Genomic DNA, 26,805 nt, shown 5'->3' on the forward strand with positions numbered 1-26,805 from the left:
ATAACGCAAAAATATTATATTTCGTATAGCAAATTAAAGTACAAAATGTATTAATTACAAATCTATTAATGTATGTAGTTTGTCTTAAAATTAAATAAATAATAACTGAATTTGTTCTTTTTTTCAATCTACTTCGTGTATAAATTGTACACGACTTTTCTGTCTTCAGATTTTAAAAGAGCAAATGTTTTAAACAGACAGTATGTTCGTCCGGTGGCGGCACCGACTAGTTTCGAGCCCACCGGGGGAGCTACATCTTGAGTGAGCGACCAGTGTCACTCACCCTGATGACGGGCCCTCGATGAGCTCGTAACTAGTCGGTGCCGCCACCGGATGAATATACGTGAGTGTTTAGCCGATATAAGCTTATAATAATGTCTCACGAAATGTTGAATAAAGAGCCAATTTTTTATTAATTACATATTGAGGTCAATAAAAATAAAAAAAATTTAAAAATCAGTTTTATATTTTCAAAAAAAAAACAATGTTACCAAAAAAGGATCATAAAAATATACTCAAGCATAAAAATGTTTACACGCAAAATATATTAAAAAAATTACATGTTTTCAATAGAAAACAAAGACTACACGGACAGCTTTAAACATTCGGCAGTTGCATTGTCTGCCATACACCGTACATACGTACGTACGTGTATTTCGCTAAAACGAGCCGTTCAAAGCTGCTCGTGTATGGCGTCCTTATCGATGTATTTCTTATAACAAGTCACTTAGTACTTTAATACTTTTATTTAATAATGTACCTTAAGCTAATACATTTAGAACTCATATTCCGATACATATATGTACAGTTTTGCAACAGCTATACCAGCGAATTGCCCTCTATTGTAAAGTTCCATAGACAATTCTAGTTCAATACTCTGTGGTCCTTCTAGAGATTTAACCAGAGTTATGACGCCTTGGTTATTACCTCTTTGCAGAAGCCTGTAAAAAACGTTTTAATAGTCGTAAAAATTTGAAACTGTTGGCTCTTAGACTATAATTGTCACAAAATTACGAGATCTCACAATTAGAATATATCGTTCTCTTTCCTTCCTATAAAATATGTATCTTCCTTCTCTCTCATGTAACGGTAAATCAATGACCTTGAAACTTTCAACTCTCGTGTAAAATTAAATATTATTAAACTTACATAAAAGAATTTATATCAGCTCGTTCTTTGACAGTCGGAGGAGCATTCACTTCGACCAGTTTGAGTTCAAACCTCATCCTAGCAGTCGGCCAGACGGGTCCTTTCATTGTGAATAAATCCACCTGATAACAAAAGCCACATTAAAAGTGTTAACTGAAATATTTAAATTCTTAACAGTGGTAGAGCTCGCTCTACTATCTTTGCACGAATTGGGCGGTTTGCCCGCTGCGAAGACCTCACATATGTCAAACTTTAAGTGGAAGTAATTCCGCGTACGCTCGCTGATCAGTTTGTGTGCCGGAGGACTTATTTCACTCCTTCTTTCCCTTCCCACACTTTTCATAAGAAAACAATGGAAGGGATAAGTAAATTTGATGGATGGATGGACGCCTCCGTCGATTGAAGGAAGGCAACGCATCTGCAATTCTGGATGTCTGTAGACAACGGTCACTTCGCCCTTTCGGTCGAATTTCGTTTAAAATAACAAACATAGTATGGATAGTTAGTTAATAATAAATAATACTTACACTTGGATCAGGAATGTAGAGTTTAGAGACGAACGTGATAAAGTTATACGAGTAAGTTGACGGTTGGTGCGTGCAGTTGCGGTCAGAGGGTGCGCATGTCGCATCAATCTTAGTGCAGCGACTGTAAAATATTTAACATCTCATATAATACGTAAGAATTAAAAAAGACAAGTGTTTTAGTGTACATAATTGCAACTAAAATATCTATAGATCCCAGAGTGGCTTCATCGTGACGATTGATGACCGGATGAGAAGACTCGATGGCGATCTTTTGGGGGGGTTCGGGTTTCCCCGCGGGATGGTAAATCTAACTGCGTTTTTGGGTCACAACGCATCGCTTCTTTCAATTTCCTTCCTCCGTCACTCTCTCCCCATACATGAAATAGTCGATAGTTTAATTACACCTTTCAAAGCAACTAGCCCTGAAATTCTGATTACAGGTGACTACTATTTCATCATGTAAAAGTTGATAGGAATATAAAGGAATAGAACTTACTGTCGACTTTCAATCTTGTACCCCGGCGGACAGATAATGCGGTGGCAGTGGTAACCACCGCGCATGTTAACGCAGATGTCACTAGTGACGGCATATGGACTACTCCTTGCACACGGCGCCTCTCCAGTCTCACACTCGTCAATATCTGAAAATATAAATTACCTATACACATTGACCTTTATAAAAGGTCTGGCTAAAAGACGTAGTCTTTTGTGCCTATTTGATTTTTGTTACTTTGGCGCTGATGGTAGCGGTTTGTAGCGTAACATCAACAAGGGGGTAAGACAAATTGCAGTCGCTACAAAGCGATTCCATAACGAACTTCAAATATGTATAGAACTGGCAATAACTTTCGATAAGTCACGTGATTGTCGCGCCTCAGTTCCATACAATTTTGAAGTTCGTTATAGAATCGCTTTGGAGCGAATGCACTTTGTCTAACCCCCCAGTGGCTATACAATACTGTATTCATTTAAATCATGTGAAAGATTTTTAGCTAGAAACATTGTCGTTAGAAGTAAGTTATTCTGCCAAAATCTTTTATTGGAGACTTTGCATAAAACGATCAACATAGTCCACAAAATGAATTCCAATGAAAGAACTTATTCATTCTCAAATGATGACACTTATGTCATCAAAAGAATTGTCAAACACTTGAATATGTTCACAATTGTCTTCTATCAGAAATAACGGTCTAGAAATATTAAGAATCACGTTATGATCTTACCGATACAACTCCTCTTATCCTCGGATAATCTGTAACCTTTTGGACAGGAACAACGATAGGATCCCGGCTCGTTCAGACATTTCCCATCACACAGATGTCTAGACTTGAATTCTACACATTCATCTACATCGGTACATGAACTGAAATAACATTGTTAGTTAAAACACAAGAAAACCTGATTAATTTATACATAATGTTACAAAGAGGAAGAATAATAGTGGTAGAGCCCGCTTTAACATCTTCGCACGAATTGGCCCGCCCGGTGAAATACCACGACCACACAGAAGACAGGCGTGAAGTGGAAGCAATTCCGCGTTTCGAAGTATGAGAAGTGGAAGTGGACTTTCCGGATGAGAGGATGCATGGAAATGTTTTCTTTCTGTGCATCCTCTCCTCCGTCGATTAAAGGTAGGCAAAGCATATGCAATAGCGTATGTCTATGGGCAACGGTCACTTCGCTATTTCAGCGATTTCAGGTGGCCGCTTGCTCGTTTGCTACCTTATGATATAAAAAAAGAATACGAATCGAATGATACCACACGCATCAAAATTAGTTCATTCGTTCAGGCGCCAGGAGGTCACCTTCAAACTTTAATACTCTAGCATCCAACAAAAATACAATCGCAAGAAGGTCCTGAAATAAACATAAAAAAGAACGGGCCAAGTACATACGAATCAACGTAAGAACATAACTTCAGCAGTAGTCTATTTTATTATAATAAAAGTAAGTTGTGCTGCAGTCCTGGTACCTGTTGTCGTGGCTAAGCCGGTACCCGCGGTGGCAGGAGCAGCGGTAACCACCCCACACGTTATTGCAGCGCTGCTGGCATAGTGACCCCGCTCTGTTCTCCACACACTCATCCACGTCTATGCACACCTGGTACAAGAGAGATTTAAAGACGTTGTAGACGACCGTGTCTACAGCAAATTGTGATCCAGGTAAGCGCTATTGAATGCTTGAAACAGTCTTTATATTAGCTCTTACACTATAAATTGGACTAAATAATATTTTTTACGTGTTGGGAATTTGCATTGTCACTTGTGATCCCGAGGGCTTATACCATACCTACATACCTTATCATTCCGAGGAGCGGCCCTGAACCCTGGATGGCAACGACATTGATATGATCCTAATGTGTTGATACAGTCAGCGTTTTGGGAGCAGACAGGCTGGAAACGAAGATGGTATGGTTGAGAAGGAAATATTTAAGATATGGCCCAGAATTACGTGATCATAACAAGTGAGTCAATAAACATCAATGTGAAAACAAGAAGAAACCAAATGTAACATGAAAACAAGAATGAAGGCAACCAACATATACGAGTATTTTACTTATATTATAAAAGCGAATGTCTCGAACGGATCAATGAATCTTGATGAAATTTGGCACAGATAAAAAACAGTCTAGAAGAACACATAGGTTATCATTAAGTTTTTTTTAATTCGCTAGTCTGCAAATAAATATAAAGTTATGTGTGAAGTCAAGCAACTGTGGGCCATCGTTAACTAAGACGTGGTGACCCATAACAAAGCATAGGCTCAAGTTCTTCAGGAACCTGTAAAGCTGACGAAAAAATACTTACAATACTCCCTGCGATTGCACATTCGTCAACATCTTCACATTCGTGGTCACCGACCAGGGTATACCCTGTTGGACAGCTGCAAGTGTACCCGCCAGGTAAATTTGTACACAGTTGCATAAATCCACACTTCGCTTCACCAGTTAAACATTCGTCTACATCTAGAAATATACATAATTTTATTATTCTGGACAATCAACTGCAATAAGTCAACCAACCCGTACTTGGCCAGCGTGGTTGACTATGGCCTAGTCACCCGTAACTTAGGGTAGGCTCCGAGCCCCATAGTGGGAACGTATAGTGATCTGATGATATAATTAACTGCCATAATTATCACATCCCTTTTATATTCTTTGAAAAGACAAACAATATATATCAGTACTGTATCTCCTCAGTCTAAACCCAGTCATAAGACTGACGAGAAGAAGTTTTTATAAATATATTTGGACCATAGGAATTGATATCGACATTTAATATTGTAATGCTTATATTTCTTAGAAGGTATCTGCAGATTGGCTGAACGGATCTCGCTCAAAGTTGGCATAGATGTAGAACATAATCTGGAAGAACATGTAAGCTGCTAAGTTGTTTTTAATTTCGTGCGGATGATATAAGATATAAGAAATCTTACTAATATTATAAATGCGAATGTTTAGATGGATGTTTCAATGTCTAGAACACATAGGCTACTAATTAAGTTTTTTTAATACCGCGCGGAGAGTCGCTGGCGACAGTTAGTATGTAAATAAAATAAAGAATTATTACCATGACATAAATTATCATCTCCAACTTCGTATCCTGCGGGGCACTTATTTACCCTGTCCTCTACAGTCACTTCAGGTTTAGATGGTCGGACTGTTGTACCATAATGTATAGGACCAACTGCATTATATGCTACAAACAAACAAAATACAGTTAGCGTCTCTCTCTCATTCTCTCTCGCTCTTTCTGTGTCTCTCTATCTCTAGGTGCCATTTAATGTAAGTTGGCCGTCAGCTCTTTAACTTTTGCTATATTATGTCAAGCCAAATAAATACAGGTTGGATGAAATGGCGACAGGTCACCGGTGTGATCTGTGATCCAAGAATGCCAATGAAACTTAAGTGACAGATCTACAAGCCGTAAGACCTGTCGTATTATACGAATCTTAATTTTGGACCACCAAGGTTTTGGATGAAAGAAGATTGCATGTAGCTGAAATGCGTATGCTAAGATGGATGTGTGGTGTGACAAGAAAGGATAAAGTTAAGAATGTGTATATTAGAGGAAGTTTCAAAGTAGCGCCAGTGGTCGAGAAATTGAGGGGTAAATGGTTGGTTTGGTCATGTTATGCGGAGGGATGATGATGATATAAGCAAAAAAGTAATGAGATTGAATGTGGATAACTACAAAGGTAGAGGAAGAATAGAATTTTCGTTAATTTACTAAAAATTTCTTGTACCATTTCAACTGAGCTCTAACTTGTACTAGGATATGGTATACGACAATAGTCTAATGTCAGGATTCGAACCCTGGACCACGTGATCGGAAATCCGTACCCTTAATCATGAGGCTATTGACGCTTCGACTTCGAAATAAAATTTGTTGTCGTGTTTTGAATAAGACTTTAGTGAGTACTTACTGGGTTCGTTACCATATCCTTGAGGAAAATGTTGGTTATTTCTGATGGGGATACAACGTTGTCTTCTACTATCCAGTTCCCAGTTTGGTGGGCACTCACAACGGTAACCTCCTTCTGTGTTAACACATATCTCTACCGTTGCACAGTTCGCTTGTCCGTTTGTACATTCGTTTATATCTGTATCAAAAAATATAACAATTCATTATCTTCTTATACTCTAGAGGGCGCACCAGATTTTGTTCTAGATCGATTTATCGTCATTTAGTTTTAGTACTTAGTATTTCCTTTACCAATCATATCACTTTTTATTCATCTGTTTTTTAGGCCTGTTTTAAATTTGGAATCCTTTTGAACTAGTTTAGAATGGCTATTGATTCATGTTTCGGGTGTTATATTATGCTTTTATAATACCTCCTTTTAACTTTTAAACTCTTAAGTAGAAACTTTATTTAACATTTTATTTTTTATTTTGAATAAACAAATTACTTGCCTTCACATGTCCCAGTGCTTGTGTTAAAATGATATCCCATTTCACAGATGTTTCTCGGTTTAAATGGCCTCGTTGTGAATGGTCGGATCGGGTAGCCCCAGAAAACTTCTATGAAAAAGTAAACGTAACCAGTTTAAAATCAAGAAAAATATTTCGATAGCAAATATTAAAACTTGTGAGAAGTAATAATACTGTTCTCCAGACACATAAACGTTAGTGACTTACTTCGTTCAGTTGTAGGAGGAGGTGTAGGAGGAGTAGTTGGCAATGGTGAGGAAGGTATTGGCGGGGGTGTTATTGGGACTGTTGGGGGAGGCGTTGGCGGGGGAGTTGTTACTGTTGAAGGAATCGTTGGCGGAGGAGTTGTTGTTGGGGAAGGTGTTGACGACAAAGTTGTTGGCAAAGTAGGAGAAGGTGTCGGTGGTAAAGTTGAGGGAGGTGTTGGCGGTAATGTTGGAGGTGGCATTGGCGGTAACGTAGGTGGCGGTGGAGGAGGAGGAGGTGGAATCGGGGTAGTAGTTGTTGACGTCGTAGGTGTAGATGCCGCCGTTGAGGTAGGCCAAGTAATAAATACGCAGGTCTTCGAAGCAAAATCCCTTCGGAACCCGGCAGCGCAATCGCATAGGTACCCTCCCATGGTATTCCGACAAATTTCCGTTAGACCCGAGCAGATGTGACGATTTGTGGCACATTCATCAATATCTATAGAAAACATAACAACAATCACTCGGATTTTTGACTTTAGAAAATTTGTAAATCACATTAGTTACTAAATATTCTTACCATAACAAGCACCATACTCGTCTCTTTCGAAGCCAAATTGGCAATCGATTGGCTTAGCATTTATTTTGGTCCATTCGTTAGTTGGAACCTCATTGGTGTCAACAATTACTGATCCATCTGGAGTTTGTTCACCTCTTACTGTCGCTGTTTCTTTGCCTACTTCAACAAACACAACTTGAGGAGATGTAGGTTGTGTAGCTTTTGTTATGGTTTCATATGTATCTATTTCGTTATCTTTTGGATCTAATGGTTTACTATGTGGCAATTCAGCTGGTAATTTATTTACTGGATCTAAATCATATTTAGGTCCAGGTTGTTCTGTACTTTCTGTTCGTTTTGGTCCTGCTGGTCTTTCATCGATTGGAATGTAAGAAATTTCATCTTCACCATCTGTGGACTTAGGTTCAGAAGGCACTGGGGTGAATTCAGCTTTTCTTGGATGTTCCGTTGTCGTGTATTCAATTCTGTATATTGATTCACTTGATGTTGGCACAGACTCTTTTGTGATCTCAGGTTGTGATGGCTCTGGATTAGGTACATTTTTGTCATTGTCTATGGTATAAATATTATTATTCAGATCTTCGTCTTGTGTATGATCAATTGGAATTTCTGCAGGTTTATCTATGTCAATATCTGGATGTAATGTAGTCTTTATTTCAGGAGGTTTAGAAGTTGTTGTTTCCTTAGGAGATTCGCTAGTTGTTGAACTAGATTTAGTTGATGTTTGGTCTAGTTTAGGTTGATTGTCAGGACTGGGGTTTGAATTGTTTTTGTTATCGTCTACAATTTCCTCTCTGAAACATTTCAAATAATATAGAAATTGAACGCAAATATTAAATTGAAAACGACTATGATAATTAACTAATATTTAGGTTTTAGACTTTTTATGTCTTTCATAATATCTGACTATTATTTAATACATAACTTGCTTTAGCTTTAGCTTTTTAGCTAGTTTTAGATATTATTTCGTTACAAAGTCAAGTGTCAAAAAGATTAGTGATGGGACATAAACGTCGACATTTTAGTAAGGCTAGTTTTGCGCCAGTACACCGGCACAGTGTCGGATTTAATTCCTATCAGCTAGTACAGCTAGTAAGTAGCTAGCTACGTGCAAAATTTAAAATTATTTTTAACGCATGTTAGGAAAAAGGTGCCTATGTCAATCTCTGTCTCTTAAATAAAGATACTTTTATTCTCTGATAATTTTACTTACTCAGAATCATAGTACTCATAGTCGTATTCAGGTGCAGCTGTCGACGTTGTAGTGGTAGCCCTTCGTACGCAGCGGAAGGAGCCTGGGATGTTGTGGCAGCGGTACTCAGGGCCAGCGCGGCCGCAATTGTGAGTACCCAGAGCACACTCGTCAATATCTAGAACAGATAAATTATTTACATTTTGGTATACTGGTCTTTTGGTACCAAAAACTGTATCTATTTATAATATTTTTGTTTTAATTATGGCTGAGTAACCTATCTGTAAGGAGGTTGATGAAATTATCTTTCTAAGCTTGTCATCATTATTGTTAAAAGCTTCGTTTATGTGTTCTTGTCGTCTACCAGGAATATTCTTCTATTTTAATTCTGTAGATGGATACCACCAATGGGTGGTATTAAGTCAAGCATGAAGTTTTGGTTCGGTTGAAGCCTTATTCTAACTTTCTGAGATTCATTATGTTCTTGCCCTTTTCCTTATGGAGTGTCGGCACGGTATGTATTAATCTTCCATACATTTCTATCAGTCATATCTATAAATATCACGATCCATACATACTTTCTTCAGTCTTCATCTACCTTTGCATCCGTATCACATGTTGTGATTCATAACTATTTCATCATCAGCTCACTATACGTCCCCACTAAGAGACTGGGAGCCTACCCTATGATAGGAGTGATTAGGTCACAGTCAACCACGCTGGCCCAATGCGGGTTGACTTCACACATATTTTTCAATTTCTTCTCAAATACTTACGATGTTTGCCTTTACCGTAAGAAAATCGGATAAATGTACATAATTGGAAACGTGTTTTTACACGTTGGTACATCGCGGGATTCGAACCTAGGATTGAGATTGCAAGTCAAGTACTTAACCACTGAGCCACCGACGCTCTGTACCTAAGAACAGATATAATTACGTGTCTATATACCTAGTGATTTTTGGGGATGGCCTATGCCCAGCAGTGGGACTCTCTTGGTTGAACAATAAAGCTAGTATTGATACCTACCTTCACATTTGCTGGACGAATGATGCAAGATATACCCGGTGCCACAAGATATGAACCTCACGCAGAGATAAGAGCCAACAGTATTATCACAGCGCTGTGATTGAGCGATGCAGTCATTTTGTTCGGTGGCACATTCATTTATATCTGGAATAATATAAATTTTATAAAGGTTTAATAACAGAGATTTAACTATAAGCCTAATTCAGTCCTCTTTCCCTTCCCACCCTTTTTCTTATAAGGAAAGGATGGGAAGTGGAAGTGGACTTTCCGGATGAGAGGATGCACAGAAAGAAAATATTTTCCTTCAGTGCATCCTCCCCTGCGTCGATTAGAGGTAGACAACGCATATGCAATTGCGTATGTCCATGCGCAACGGTCACTTCGCTATTTCAGCGATTTCAGGTGGCCGCTCGCTCGTTTGCCACCTTGTGATATAAAAAAAAGAATCCTTTGGCGAATGACGTGCTTTCGTTATAACGTCAAGTGTCAGAATGATTAGTGAGGGGACATAAACGTCGACATTTTAATAAGGTTAGTGTTGCGCCTATAAACCGGTCCAATGTCGGATTTTCTTCCTAGATTTTACCCACGACTTCTTAGCGTGAAATTACAAAAGTATTAATTACTAGCTTATGTGTTCCTCCAGACTATGCTCTAAATCGTTGCCTTTTAGCAAGGTTAAGCCGTTCTGGAGATATTTTCTAACAAACATCCAGACAAGCAAACAATCGTATTAATAATATTAGTAAGATTGATTAATTATTAATTATACAAAGGTTTTTTGACAAAATAAATCTTACTTATATTATAAATATGATGGTTTGGTTGTATGGATGTTTATTAGAAGGTATCTCCAAAACGGCTCAATGGATCTTGATGTAATTTAGCATACATATAGAACATAGTCTGGAAAAACACATAGGCTACTTACTTAGTTTTTTTTTTAATTCCGCGCAAATGAAATCGCATGCAAAAGCTAATTACAAATAAATTAAGAATTTACACAAAAGCTAGCCATATTAATAATTCCTCCAACATTGTTCTTGTTGTTCCTTATGGGCTAAACAAAGTGCATTCGCGTCGAAGCAATTCCATAACGAATTTCAAACATGTATGGAACTGTCGCGCGACAATCACGTGTTCGTTATGGAATCGTTTCAGAGCGAATGCTCTTTGTCTAGCTCTACTTGTACTTACCTACACAAGCGCCTGTTGTTGTGTCAAGTTCGAAACCAACATTGCAATGACATTCATGACTCCCGAATGTATTGTGACAGGTTTGGTACTGATCACATATGTGAATGCCTTCCGCACATTCGTCAATATCTGAAAAAGTTAAAACTTATTTAGCCAAAAATCTCTGTCTTTGAAAACCTTACAAGATTGAGTGTTTTAATTTAAACCATAGACGAGGCCATCTTACTTATATTATAAATTAGGTTCTCGGTCCGCATGGAATTAAGAAAAAACTTAATAAGTAGTCTATGTGTTCTTCCAGACTATGTTCTATATGTGTGCCAAATTTAATGAAAACCCATTGAGCAGTTTCGGAGATACTGTCAAACATCTATCCATCTAAACATTCGCATTTATAATATTAGTAAGATAAGATGCGAATGTTTAGACGGATGGATGTTTGTAGAAGGTAGCTTCAGAACGACTTAATGAATTTCTTTGATATTTGGCATAGATGTAGAACATACTCTGGAAAACACATATGCTACTAAGTTTTTAATGCCGTGCAGACTGAGTTGCGGGCGACAGTTAGTTTGTTTATAAGTTTAAAAGTCTTGCTTCTCAAATTGTACGAAAGGCTTATAAATGTTTAAGTTTGTTTAACCATGAGTTTCCGAAATTATATTCCCCTTTAAAACATGTTATCTCAAACATGACAAAAAATAACAGGGATGAAGTTTTAACGGGGACAATGGTCTTAGAAACCCACGGTAAGAAAATTTCTTTAACTTACAGCTATCGTATTGAACAGTTAGGATTCTATTATTGTTTAAATTAAGTGTATTAAGTAATAATTGTTTAATTTACCTACACAACCATGGAACTCGGCGCTGTAACGTAAACCATCGGCGCATTTCTGTTTTACCCCGTTACTGAAAATTCAATATAATTTTTTATTAAACTTTCGCAAAAAGGACATTATAAACACATCGGGGCTAGACATAGTGCATTCACAAAGATATTCCATAGCGAATTTCCAACATGTATGGAGCTGAGGCGCGCGAGTTCTATACATTTTTGAAGTTCGTTATGGAATCGCTTTGCTAATGCACTTTGCCAAAATGGCGATAATCGAATAGGAACAAAATACGCAGTCGTATGACCAGTCCATTTAGATGTGAGTGATTATAACGCATCACTTTTAATAGTATTTTAATTACATAAATATGAATATTCATCATCAGCTCCCTATACGTCCCCACTGAGGGGCTCGGAGCCTACCCTAAGTTAAGGGCGATTAGGCCATAGTCAATGCTGGCCAAGTGCGGGTTGACTTCACTAATATCTTTGAATTTCTTCTCAGATATGTGCAGCATCACGATGTTTTCCTTCACCGTAAGAATGTCGGATAAATATACAAATGTAAATCGGAAATCGAAAAACACATTGGTACATGGCGGGATTCGAACCCAGGACCTGCAGATTGCAAGTCAAGTGCTTGACCCCTGAGGCACACATTTCCGACCACGAGGTCGGAGGTTCGAATCCCGCTATTCCATTATATAAATCATATACCAGCTAGCATAGAGCTTAGTTTTAGTACAAGAAATATTAGTAAATTTACATAAATCTGGTAATATTTAAAAAGTTTTTTTTTAATTTACAATTACGAAACATTGTCACGAAATCTTACCTGGATATTTCAGGTACAGATTTACAATTATATTCACCAGGCAAATTAATACAAACTTGATTAGGTTTACAAATATCTTCCTCTTCTTCGCACTCGTTAATATCTAGAAAAAAAAATTACAAATAGACTTTTTAAAAATAAAACTTCAAATGACATACAAAGTTAATTTCGTTACATGAGAGAGATGAAATATAAACTGATATATAAACACGGCTAAACACTCACGTATATTCGTCCGGTGGCGGCACCGACTAGTTTCAAGCCCATCGGCGGCCCTTCATCAGGATGAGTGGGACTGGTATTATTTCGCGGACGCGGCCCGTCGCTCACTGAGCTCTCACTCGCTCAGTCGGTGTCGCCACCGGACGTATATACGTGAGTGTTTAGCAGTGTTTATATATCAGTTTAGTATTATATAATGTCTCACGAAAGTTTGAATAATTTAAGATGAAATATACTATATTTTAAAGGACAGAAAGAGATGAATATATTATACGTTTTCAATATTGAATAATGACTGTCTTACTAATATTATAAATGCGAATGTTTAGATAGATGGATGTTTGCAGATATCTCCAGAACAGCTGCAAGGATCTTGCTGAAATTTGGCATACATATAGAACATAGTCTGGAAGAACACATAGACTACTAATTAAGTTTTTTTTAAATTCCGCTCGGACGGAATCGCGAGCGTCAGTCTCTGTATAAAATGTCTGTTACCTGTGTGAAAGAAAACAATATCTTTTAAACGGCAATAGTAATTTTACCTTCACACTTATTAGTGACAGGATCGTTTTTGAAACCGGGTGGGCAGTGCTTAGAAACTTTATCCTGACAGTAAAAGGAACCTTTCGTGTTTATACAGAATTGTGATATTTTATTGCAATCGTCTTTTTGAATTGCGCATTCGTCTATATCTGAAAATAAAAATAAGATTATTAAAAGGTGTCTTTAAAAAATGTGGTCATTTTGCCCTAAAATTGCTTAATATGGAACCGAACAAATGAAGGACGCGTCACGTACAGATATTTTCGTTACATGAGAGAGAAGGAAAATATAGTTTTAGGTAAGTTAGTGTGAAAGAAAGGGACGTACATATGCAATCTCAAATATCAAATATTATAAACGCGAAAGTTTAGATGGATTTATGAATGTTTATTTGAAGGTATCTCCGGAACGGTTCAACGGATCTTTATGTAATTTGGTATAGATGTAGAATATAGTCTGGAAGATCGCATAGGCTCCTTATTAAGTATTTTCGCGCGGACGGAGTCGCAGGCGACAGCAAGAATTGGGTAAAAGAAGTTTTTGTTTTGCTATTTATTATAGTAGCTTATAATAGTTGTTCGGGTTCTGATATTTTGTTTCATATAAGTTGTGTCGCATATAAATTTTTTTTTTATTTGTGTCAATAACTTACCTTCACAATCATCAATTCCACTACTTTTAAAACCAGGCGGACACTGATCTTCTGTTGTTGAATGTTTTTTTGGCAAACTCGCTGGATCTCCTTTGATTCCTCCACATTTGTAAGCACCTACTGTGTTCTCGCATAAGTACGAAGGGCAAGGTGGTTGAGGTAACTTACATTCGTTTATATCTATAAAAAAAAGAATTTTTAGAATCTCTGCAAGTTTAGAATAGCTAATAATTTAATTCCTATACATTGCTATTTTTATTTGGTAGGCGCTTTTATTAATTAAATTATTACAAGAATAAGTTTATTAACCAGTTTTTTAGTCTGTATAACTTAGTATGACTTTACTTACCGTCACAGGCGTTGTTTAGTAAATTCCTAGAGAAGCCAGGCGGGCACTGTCCTTTCTCTACATTGTTTGTCTTCTTAAGGATGCATTTATATGAACCTTGTATATTAACGCATTGTGTGTTTGGCAGACATACAGGTGGATTCAGGAGACATTCATCTATATCTGTACGAAAAAACAAGAATTAAGAATATTTACAACAATTGTAGTATTAACTATCACGACGATCTCTTTAATATTTTTTTCTTTCGCTCCTTTGAATACTAAACCTTACTAATATTGTAAATACGAAAGTAACTCTGTCTGTCTGTCCTTTCACGCAAAAACTACTGAACCGATTTAAATGAAATTTGGTACACAGATAGTGTAGAGCCTCAGGAAGGACATAGGCTACTTTTTAACGTGAAAAATTGGTTGTAAAGGGTTGAAACGGGTGTTTAAAATATGTATAGAAGTATGGTCGTTTTTACAGTTAGAACTTTGAAACTTATTTTCTATGCTGTTAATTAGACATAAATAAAGATGACATTCAATTTTTATATAAATTTTACCCTAAAAGGTGCAAAATAACAATAGGGGATGAAAGTTTATTATTTAGTTTATAATAGTTTATATTTATGTAAGTGTATATTTTGTGAGTTATATATTAAAACTATAAATAAAAGACAATATTTGACGCGGACGAAGTCTCGGGCACAGTAGTAATATATTATAATAACTTTAATTACCTTCACACGACTTGCCATCAGCCATGAGTTGGTAACCTCGTCTGCAAGAGCAAAGCACAGAGACTCCATTGTCATTGCATTTGTGTTGACAAGGATTGTGTGGCTTGCATCTGTTCTTCTCCACCTAAAACAATCACTAAAGAAATGAAACATCAAATTAAAAATGGTAGAGCCTGCAGGTGAACGATGTGACAACGACCACACAAGACAGGCCCCAATGATAAGTTTATCCCGTTTCGTCTGATGAATGTTTTTTTTAGAGGGCAAATTATAATCCTATTTTTTTTCCCATCTTACTAATATTATAAATGCGAATTTTTGTTTGTAGGTATCTACAGAACGGCTACACAGATCTCACTGAAATTTAGCATAGGTTTAGAACATAGTTTAGTAGAACACATAGGCTATTAATCAAGTTTTTTAAAGCCACGCGGATGGAGTCACGGTCGACAGCTAGTCCTTTTATAAAAATAATAGTATGGGAACTGTAAAGACTTGACAAATTTAAGGCTGTAAATTCTGTTCGGATTTTTAAAATATAGCGAACAGTTGATGCAACTTACCTCCATACAATTTTTTTTATCAGCCATCAACCTAAAACCGGGATTACATTCACATTTGTATGACCCCGGTATTGGTATGCAGTGGTGAGCGCAAAGCTCATTTGGCGCGAAATCATCACAAACTGATGTCAGCTCTGAAACAATGTTTAATCTTTGACTATTATTATCTTTATTAAGGCTCGACATAGATTTCCGAGTCTATATTAACTTTCGCTATACACAGGCAGCAATCTAATATTATAAATGCGAATGTTCAGATGTACGGATCTTTATGAGAAGGTATCTCTAGAACGGCTGAACGGATCTTGATGAAATTTGGCATAGATGTAGAACATATTCTAATAGAACACATAGGGTAAAAATAAAGTTTGTTTTTAATTCGGCGCGCGAGAAGTTGCGGGCGATAGATAGTTACAATAAATACCGCAGATGTTCAAGACATCTGCAATTCTAGTGTAATTGTGAGTTTCTAAGACTAAAATCCCCGTATAAAAAACATCATTGTCTCTGTTTTTGTCAAATATAATGACAGGGATGACGATATGTTTTACACAAAGATTTTGGTCTTAGAAATCAATAATAAAATAGTCTTACCGTCTTCTAAAGGTTTTCTCGTAACAATAGCGTCACCAGGTCGACGTGTTACAGTATCCGTTTTGACCGATTTACTTGCTGATTTCTGTAAGAAATTAATATCATATTATAAATGAAATGAAGAGCGTCGGTGGCTCAGAGGTAAAGCACTTGACTAGCAATCTGCAGGTCCTGGGTTCGAATCCCGCCATGTGCCAATGTGTTTTTCAATTACCGATTTACATATGTATATTTATCAAACGTTCTTACGGTGAAGGAAAACATTGTGATTGTGCACATATCTGAGAAGGAATCCAAAGATATGTGTGAAGTCAACCCGCACTTTGCCAGCGTGGTTGACTATGGCCTCATCACCCTTAACTTAGGGTGAACTCCGAGCCCCTCGATGGGGACGTATAGTGAGGTGATGATGATGATGACAATTGTTGTTAATCCAGTGTAGAATTATTTTAGTTCCAATACATCCTTGCTCTACGTCTTTGGTTTATGCAGTATTTTTAAACAATAATATATCTAGCAGTAGTTACTACCTCCTGCTTCCTGCTTGCTTACCTGACAGCATGTATTGAAAGCGTTTCCTGCCAGCAGCTGGTCGCCGCTCAATCCTCGCGTGTCCGTAACACATGCGCTGCCGCCGCGAGATACACCAACCGCTGAACCCTTGAGACACTCGTCGCAACATCTCTGTAAAAAATCACATTACTGATGAATACCAGGGATAATTCTGTATCTATATTATTGGAAGTTCAAGGTCATACGCGTTACGCATGCCCCCCCCCTCAAGTTTTACACGAATTATGTTCTGCGCAGTGACTCGTTTACTGTTCAAACCCGTCAAGCTATTTTTTATCTGCTATATTTTTTTAAGAAAACTAGGCATACGAGCAGCAAATCGCCGCAACCGACGCATATGCGCAACACCAACCGTTAGTTCCTGAGACTACATCCTTGTTTCTTATCCATTATCTTTGACAAAATAATGATAACAATATGTTTTATACATTTTTATATAGTCAAGAATATTAATTTGCTACCCACTTAAGACAAATCTCCTACTAAGCGAACCTTTCTAGTATTGTTAGGAAGAAAATTCGACTCTATACCGGTGTATCGGTGCAACACAAGCCTTACTAAAATATCGATATTTATGTCACGTCTCTAATCAATCTGACACTTGACTTACTAACGAAAACGCGCCAAAGGATTCTAACTATTATTGTCTAAAAGTAGAAAAAAATGCTACTTAAATCTAGCTTATATGTATTTTTATGAAAATTTCTAGTTACTAATATATTTAAATTGCCCTTTGTAGTGCATAAACGTAGTGTTGTTTGTCTCGAGCGTACACGCCATAAGTACAAGCCGGAGAGAGGGGACGTTAGTCGATGTCAGACCTTTGGACCGGCAACACGTGTCGGTACGTAAACGAGCCAAATATAACGCAACGAATGCTACACCCTTATACTGAGAAAATAAGGAAGCGAACACACTAATATAAAACAATGCAAACATTACTCGCTCATTTTAACAAGCCGTTATCTGTGCCTTATCAGTGCAAGTGATAAAAGATCCCTAATTACCTACTTTAACAATGTTTGCTTAGGTGATACTATGTTTATTTAAGTTAACACTACACTTAAAGCTATAAACTCAAAGACTACAACTGTCATTTGACCCTTTGAATGCAGAATTATGTATAAGAACACAAACTCTTTGGTAGCAAAAAGTTTTTGTTCATTAAAGATGTGGCATACTCGCCACTAAGACCTTTGACTTTTAAGATGAAAAAATAGAAAAGAATTACGCGGGAAATCAACGAGTGAACGAGATGTAGGATTAAGGTTTGATAGAGAATGTAAATCTTATTAATATTATAAATGCTTGGATGGATGGATGTTTGAAGGTCTCTAGAACGGCTCAACAGATTGATGAAATTGGCATAGATGTAGAGCATAGTCTAGAAGAACATACCGGCTACTAATCAAGTTTATTTTTAGGTCCGCGCGGACGGAGTCGTGGGCGACAGCTTGTATGTATATAGTTTTAACAACGAAATAAAGACAGTTTGCCGTACTGATATTTTCATTTTATCCACCTCACTCTTGTCCTCTGAACAGAGACAACAATGCATGACAATACAAATGTCACTGCATTTTTTAATGATATTAGAAAGAGGAAAGAGAATAAATTTTAATCAAACCGTATCAAACATAGAATAAATCATCGTATAGCAATCGCTATTGTTATAATACAAGCTTTAGATTGAAGTCAGGAAGCGCGAAATCCGCTACGTAGCATCAATGTACTTCATTCATAAAAAACTGCATTCACTAAAATAAAACAAAAAAGAACTCTCGTCGACCTCTATTTAATTAGACCGGCTATAAGTCGTGACATTCTGTGCCTATTTGATAGCCATATTGGTACTAACAGCAACGGTTAATAGTGGTGTTGGAAACTCGAAAATAATAGGTATAGGATACCGTCACTTACTTCTACTAGTGGAGGCGCTTTTACTTCATTGAACATTATTTTGAGTATTTTAACTTAGTCTTTCAAAAAAAAATAAATGTAGAGTTAAAATATCAAAATAAATGCATAAATACTTTACAAAGTTAAAATAAAACCAGTTCTTATTTCCTCTGCAATACCGTGAAACGGTTCTAAAGTTCAGATTAACTGTAATCAAATTGTACAGTCAGCTTCGTTAGCGGTATGCCAGTTATAGAGTTTCAATATTTTTGGCGGATGACCTTGAACTGCGCACTACGCAGTACCTTCCCTACGACTTTACGACCTTTCTCTACACTTTTGTGCTCTGCGTATCGACTCGTGGAATGTTCTAGAGCCGCCAAAATGTTTGAAATTGTAAGTAAAACATATTTATTTTACAATCTTACCCTCGCGGAATCCACAGTAGAGCTACAATCTCGCTTACTCGTTGCTACATCTATCCCGCTTTCACACGCCTCCTTTTTTCTAGAATTGAAAAAAAAACAAAATTAGAATAGTTTTTGTTGGCAATTTTTCAACATTGAAAACTAAATTGAAGGCTAAATCGTGTTATTTTGTTAAATTTCTAGACTTTATGGCTTTTAGAAGATGTCCTAGATCTAGTCTTATCTTAGCGCTAAGTTATAAAGATTACGGATAGATTAATTATCTTGTAAATTAATTTATAATGTTTATTCTGAAGATTACCAAGTACCGACTAATTTATTATGTTATATTCAACGGTGCCGAGATTTTAGTAAGACAGTTAATAGTTGTTGTTTCGTGGACGGATTGAACGATTTTAAAATGTTGGTAGCCGATTTAATTCCATTTCCTCACCAGAACTTTATAGGGTATATAAATCGTAGTTTTTTAAATTAACTGTGCGTTAAAAACCTTAAATTCTTAAGTAAAATACATAGAGTCTACGTAAATCGTTTCAAAGGCTTTAACTATTTTTTCATTTGATATCTTTCTTACTTAGCAATTATTTATTTGCTATAAATTGACAAAAAAAAACTTAAATAATAATCAATTTAAACTAGAAATGAAAAACGTACCATTACAAACTTAACTGACTGTACCCTTGTAGGTTTTTACAGACCGAATTAATCGTTCAATACCGGGACAGATAAATTCATCGCACTTATATCTTTGAATTATCTTTATTTATCTAAATATTTATTAACCACTTAACACTTCAACTCAACTTACTATCTATTATTTGGACCATCTGTTAGCTATCCATACTTCTCAACTTGTAATTATTTTTTCACACGAGGGTACAACGTGACAGAACAATTACTGTTAAAATAATTCTGATAATATTTCATCATCATCAGCTTACTATACGTCCCCACCGAGGGGCTCAGAGCCTACCCTAAGTTAAGGGTGATTAGGCCATATTCAACCACGCTGGCCAAGTGCGGGTTGGTTGACTTCACACATATCTTTGAATTTCTTCTCAGATATGTGCAGGTTGCATCACGATGTTTTCCTTCACCGTAAGAACGTCGGATAAATGTACATAAGTAAATCGGAAATTGAAAAAGACATTGGTACATGGCGGGATTCGAACCCAGGACCTGCAGATTGCAAGTCAAGTGCTTGACCACTGAGCCACCGACGCTCTATACCGGGCTCTATGCTGATAATAGTACTGCGTTACAACTCTATCTTCCAGTTTTACCCTCGTGTGAAATACCACTCTATAAGATAATTCGAGAAATAGATTTAAGTGTACCCATAATGATTACAGTCTTTTCACACGTAAACACGCAGACTTTATGCATTCTATGATAGTGTGAAACTTCCTTTATAATTTAACTTTAGTATCAAAAACAATTGATTTTAAATGGTATGACTAGTCGCCTGTGTCTCCTTCCGCGAGGAATTAAAAAAACATAATTAGTAGCCTATGTGTTCTTTCAGACTATGTTTTATATGTATGCCAAATTTCATCGAGATCCGTTCAGTCTTTTTTCAAACAAACATCCATACATCCATCTAAACATTCGCATTTATAATATTAGTAAGAAGTTAAATTATTTATTTGATAGTTAAATGAAATAAACAAGATTTGAAGTCACTTTTGATTTCCAGTAGACCAATTTAACTAGTAATATTATAAACTGTCATTTGATAGAGTACCATCTTATAATTACTTCCGATAAGCAACAAAACAAACTCAATTTCGTATTCCATATTTATTTATTACGCGACTCTGTCAGCGCGAAATTAAAAAACATAGGAGCCTATGTGCTCTTCGAGACTATGTTCTACATCTATGAAAAATTTCATCAAGATCCGTTCAGTCGTTCTTGAGATATCTTCAAACAAATATCCATCCATCTAAACATTCGCATTTATAATATAAGTAAGATTCCAAATTAAAATATGTATAAAGATTGTAAACAATGGTACGCAGTTAACGCGAACTATGCGTACGTTTAACGTTAAAATTTATTTTTATCATCATTAAATCCGTGTATAAAATACAGGTGTTAGCTGCGATAAAAGATGAGTCGCAGGTAAATAGGTCGATTGTTAGGAAATGGTAGCACACACCTTTTAAGACCTTATTCATAAAAAAACTTTTATGACGCAACACTTTTAAATTAGACGAGTTTTTGACAGTCAAACAAGGATATGTGAACCAATGAGAGGCGCTGCTATTGCAGTTGGTTCTGTCATATATAAAACCTATTTACACATAGGTAGTGAAAAAAAGAAGAAAAAATTGTGACAATTTTTTGACGTTGACAGTTGACAAGTGAGCTGTCATAATTTTGACTTATGCCCAACGGGTCAGATGTCTACGATATTTTAAACAATTGCCCGTCTGAGAGAAGTGGCAATATTTGTATGGATGTCCGTTCCGTTATAACATAAACTTAATGCATTTTAAAGTGTGTCATTCGAGTCGTATTCTACCAAGGACTTCTGCGAATAAATTCAAAACACGCACGAAACATTTAGTATGAAACTCTGACGCGTATTTACCATACCTAGAGTTATTTAAATGCCATTTAGATTAACCCTAAGAGTACATTAATTAAGACACGACATTAAAAAAATATTTCATCATTAAAAAGTAAAAAGAACTGGCTGTAACGTCGAAATACCAACAAACTTTTTCGTATCCCTTGTATTGACAGTTTGACAGCGCGGGAGATTGAAATACTGATTAATGATTCGAAACACAAAATACAAAATTGTTCTTTTTTTTGAAGTTTCATCGTGCCAGTTATAAAATTATTTTCCGTTAATTTTATTTTTAAAAATTCATAGATTAGTCGTTGAAAAATAACTCATTACGTATTTAACAATGATTATTTATTGTAAAAAAAATCCAATCGTATATTGTCCTGATTATGGTTTGATAGTTTTTGAGTCTAAACACGAAGCACTAAACATACAATCCCATTCCAGCCTCTAGTACAGATGGACCTCCTGGGGTCCGCGAAAGACCCGACGTACTCTGGCGGGATATTGAAAAGTTGAAGCAGAAATTTTATAAAAGAAAAAAAGTTTGGGAATCTATGGAACTCACTTGTAATGTTCTTTGCAGCACTGGTCCATAGCATAAGTACACAGAGTATTGAACATTGGGTGCACGCCTGGGGGCATTGCTGACGGACAGTCATTGCCCCTGTGAGTCCGCGCGTGCGCTGTGCCCTGCTCGCAGCACTGCTGCGTCATCTCTGCCATTTGGTCAGCAAGGGATGCTGTGAAATAAGATAAAATTAGGTAACTGAACATGCTTGACTGCATATAGCAAAGCTTTTGAATAAATATGCATAAAATTATTTTCTATCTTTTATTAGTCTACTATTTAGCGCTACAACTTTCCCTCCCTGGTCACAGATCCAGAGGCAGACCCAAAACGAGATGGAAAGATGTAGTAATAAAAGACATGAGTGAGTGCCAAGTCTCAGAAGAAGATGTCATGGACAGAGCGAAGTGTAAGAGACGGATTGGCAGCTGACCCCACCACCTTGTGGGATGCAAGCTAGACAGAGGCCTAGGTGGTGGAGAGAGAGAGTCTAACTGTCGCCCGCAACTCCGTCCGCGCGGAATTAAAACGAAATTAGTAGCCTATGTGTTCTACCAAACTATGTTCTACATCTATGCCAAATTTCAGCGAGATCCATGCAGCTATGGATATACCTTCTAACAAACATACATATATCCAAACATTCGCATTTATATTAGTAAGAAATAAGATTTGTACGTTATTTTAAATTCGTCCAAATGATATCGGATTTTGTGGCTAATTGAACAATTTAATATGTAGCTTACAATCTCTTCCTACCATTTTGGGTTAAGGTCTTTTAATTAATCTAGACATGCTATATTTTAATTATGTATTGTTTTTAAAATAAACATGACTAAACTATTTATGTAAATAGAATGATGAATCAATGTCGCGAAATTGGAACATCTAATGAGGGCAATTATTTTAAGGGACTATATTAATAGAGAAGGCAAAGGAATTAAATTAAAAACAATAATATAATATTTATATCTTACTAATTTAACTTCTTATAATATAAATGCGAATGTTTGGATGGATGTTTGTTTGAAGGTATCACCAATGGCTGAACGGATCTGGGTCAAATTTGACATACATATAGAACATAATCTGGAAGAACACATAGGCTAATTAAGTTTTTTTTTTAATTCAACAACTATATACTATAAATGAGGAAGTTTGGATGGATCGATTGATGTTTGCAATTATGACGAAAACTGGATGAAATTTGACACACTGATATGTAGAGTTAAAAGCACTGGGATAGACATGACTACTTACGAAGATTTTTTTTTAATTCCGTGCGAACTATGTCGCGGAAAAAGGCAAGTTTTATATAGTAAGTAGCTCTAGCCCGCGAACGTCCGCACGAAATTTAAAAAAAACTAAATGAATAGCCTATGTGTTCTTCCAGACTATGTTCTATATGTATGCCAAATTCTATCGAGATCTATGCAGCCGTTCTGGAGATACCTTCTAATAATGATCCATTTATCTAAACAATCACATTTATAATATTAGTAAGACTTATTTATTTAGTTTATTTATGGAATTTGTCGTATCTTTGTTAACATAATTAATGCATTCATTTGAAATGAGATATTGTTCAAATTATCTTCACGCGTTTCCATGTTACCGTAAAATAGTCAACATAGTTTGTAACCTTACTAGCTTTTAGGTTTAGTTGGTAATGATTACGCGACTTGAATTTCAAATTACGATTTTATTAAGACGCGATTATAGAATCATAGTCTGACCTCTACGTCTCCACCATACTAATATTATAAATGCGAATGTTTTTTTTTATAACAGAAGGGGGCAAACGAGCAGCGGGAACACCGAGGTGTTCAACGACGCCCATGGACATCAGCAATACCAGAGGAACCGCAAATGCGTTGCAGGCCCTTGAGATAGTGATAAGCTCGCTCGCTTTGAATGTATGGATGGATGAAGGGATGGATGTTTGTTAGAAGGTATTTCCAGAACGGCTCAATAGCTTTGGCATGGATGTAGAGCATAGCCTGGAAGTACACATAGGCTACTTATTAAGCGAATGTAGTCGCGGCGATAGCTAATTTTTATTAATTACTTAACTTACTGAAGACTGCCAAGTGAGATTTTAAACTGACGATATTTGTACTACGATAACATATATACCGCGGCTCTTGGACTCTATCTTTTTATAATGTGAATCATAATTATTGACTTAGTTTAGGTTAAGTTATTTTTAGGGTTCCGTACCTCATAGGAAAAAAACGATACCCTTATAGGATCACTTTGTCCGTCCGTCCGTCTGTCAAGGTCATTTTCCTCAAAAACGCGTGAAGGTATCAAGCTGGATTTTTTTTAATTATGACGTTAAATCTTACTGCTTAGTAATATTATAAATGCGAATGTTTAGATGGATGTATGTTTGAAGGTATCTCCAATGACTGAAAAGATCTCGATTAAATTTGGCATACATATAGAACATATTCTGGAAGAATACATTACTAATTTTGTTTTTTTTTTAATGCCTCGCGGACGGAGTAGCGGACGACAGCTAATATTTCAGTCAGATTAATCATCTGTTAAACGTTTGGAACACCAGGATAACATAACATACGGAAGATTCATATTTAACATCAACCACACAAACTTCTGTTTTAAAACTGCTAAAAACAAATGAATATAAAATCGACGAGATTTGAACAAGATTGAAAAATGTAACTTGATTTTTAAATTATTTATTTTTTATATTTTTAATTATTCTATCTTACTAATATTATAAATGCGAACGTTTAGATGGATATTTGTTTGTAGGTATCTCCATAATAGATGTAGAACATAGTCTGGAAGAACACATAGGCTACTAGTTAAGTTTTAATTCCGCCCACCGAGTCACGGGCGACAACTAGTATTTTATAAAACAAAAAATATTTAGTTAAGTAGGTTTAAAATAAGAAATACATATTTAACTACTAAAAAAATAACCTACTGTTTAGTTTAAACAGTAATGTAAAAGTTTATAATAAAAACATACTAAAGTTTTAATAAACTTATAAGAAAATTCCGCGAATAAAGTCAAACTTGTAAACTTACCAGAAATTCCCTTGTGAAGGGACACAAAGAACAGATATAAAATGATCCAACTCATTATCACAATCAAATAAACAGTACAAAATAATTATCACAAACAATAGGTACTATCTCTTCATATTGTATTTCACTTTCTTTAATTATTTAATATAAAAATCCATTTATCCTTTTATAATAAGAGCGCGCATTTGACAGGAGCGACGCATGCGCGTGCGCAACTCGATCTATTTTAGTCTCAATCTCGATGCAGCCGTCTCTTTCTTGTCAAAGATTAAACACACACAATAGTACATTAAGTAAAATATACACGGTAATACACGAGTGTTGATAGCTCAAGAGTTAAGCACTTGATTACTGATCTGCGCAGGTCCTGGGTTGGAATTTACTTGTCCCAGTATGTTTGTCGAATTTCGATTGCAAAGCATGGTACATCAAATCAGTACTTTTATGTGCACTAGCTATCGCGACTCCGTCCGTGAGGAATTAAAAAAAATTAATGAGTAGCGTATATGTTCTTCCAGACGATGTTCTACATCTGTGCTAAATTTCATCAAGATCCGTTGAGCCGTTCCGGAGATACCTTTAAAGAATCATCCATCCATACATTTACACATTCTCACTTATGATATTAGTAAGATTCATCTCTACACAGTGCAGTTACAATATTTTGTTATTAATTCAAATTATTCTATTCTCTAATACTGGGTACGTCCTACAAAATCATTTTGACTATCTGACCCAAAGATCCTACCTACACATCACCCACTGTAAAACGTTAAAATGTTTTACGATATATCTACTAAAGAATGGCATAGAATAACAAAATTAATACTTATTTGCATGTTGTGTTTGCCATTTTATGACCTATATTTTATTCCATTTTGTAGTCTCTATAGACAATTGTTTACTCAAAATCATCGTTGAAAGATCCTTTTTCTAATGTCTTAGAGTGGTATTAATACTATAGTAATGTTACTTCTTACTTATCTAATATTATGAATGCGAAAGTTTAGATGGATGGAGGGAGGGATGAATCGGCGCAACGGGTTTTGATGCAATTTGGCACACATGTAGAGCATAGTCTGGAAGAACACATAGCCTACTTATTTTTTTTTATAGTTCATCGTGGACGTAGTAGCAAGCGACACCTAGTTGAAGGATAAATACTTGAAATAAATTAAGAGGGTATGTGTAGGTATAAAATTCAAATGGCCAGTCTACGTTACTAATCTAGGATTCTTCCTTCCACATATTTCCTTTGCAAAGCTCGCAGGATGTTTGAGGACATTACGCGATTTATTCTTATTAAAACTATGAAAATAACACAATTTAAGACGACACACTTTAACGAGAAAATATTTGCTTCTCTTCTATCGGTCAGCAATGAATATGGGTAAAGCTTCAGGCAAAAGAATGTATTTTATAGTCAAACTAGCTGTCGCCCACGACTTTTCCGCGTGGTATTAAAAAACTTAATTAGTAGTCTGTGTGTTTTTCCAGACTATGTTTTACATCTATGCCAAATTTCAGCGAGTTCCATGCAATCGTTCTGAAGATACCTTCTAACAAAAATAGCCTTTGCGT

The 26,805-nt window shown here is 36.1% G+C and overlaps 1 protein-coding gene across 1 annotated transcript; it reads right to left on the reverse strand.

The window, feature by feature from the left end:
- Positions 1-493: 493 nt before the first annotated feature.
- Positions 494-25,430, reverse strand: LOC106118656 (fibrillin-1). The gene is made up of 28 exons (XM_013313343.1): positions 25,225-25,430; positions 22,162-22,336; positions 19,016-19,094; positions 16,668-16,799; positions 16,116-16,200; positions 15,522-15,655; positions 14,959-15,082; positions 14,234-14,395; positions 13,885-14,064; positions 13,232-13,381; positions 12,465-12,567; positions 11,639-11,703; positions 10,793-10,921; positions 9,596-9,739; positions 8,588-8,744; positions 7,375-8,168; positions 6,817-7,293; positions 6,592-6,699; positions 6,102-6,278; positions 5,246-5,374; positions 4,484-4,641; positions 3,974-4,069; positions 3,649-3,776; positions 2,900-3,039; positions 2,173-2,317; positions 1,677-1,797; positions 1,150-1,271; positions 494-941 (listed from the first exon to the last, which is right to left on the reverse strand). The coding sequence occupies exons 1-28, from the start codon at positions 25,277-25,279 to the stop codon at positions 776-778; spliced, it is 4,635 nt and encodes a 1,544-aa protein (XP_013168797.1). The 5' UTR covers positions 25,280-25,430; the 3' UTR covers positions 494-775.
- Between the last annotated feature and the right edge of the window lie 1,375 nt (positions 25,431-26,805).

The sequence above is a fragment of the Papilio xuthus genome, unplaced genomic scaffold, assembly GCF_000836235.2.
Source record: "Papilio xuthus unplaced genomic scaffold, Pxut_1.1 DF827570.1, whole genome shotgun sequence".
NCBI lineage: Eukaryota > Metazoa > Arthropoda > Insecta > Lepidoptera > Papilionidae > Papilio > Papilio xuthus.

Bases quoted from the DNA above. Each gene is read 5' to 3' on its own strand.
- LOC106118656 (XM_013313343.1), bottom strand. From the start codon at position 25,279: ATGAGTTGGATCATTTTATATCTGTTCTTTGTGTCCCTTCACAAGGGA. The intron at 9,740-10,792 runs GTAAGTACAAGT...ATATTATTCCAG, and splicing joins AACAACAGGCGCTTGTGTAG to ATATAAATGAATGTGCCACC. The intron at 2,318-2,899 runs GTAAGATCATAA...TTATATTTTCAG, and splicing joins GGATAAGAGGAGTTGTATCG to ATATTGACGAGTGTGAGACT.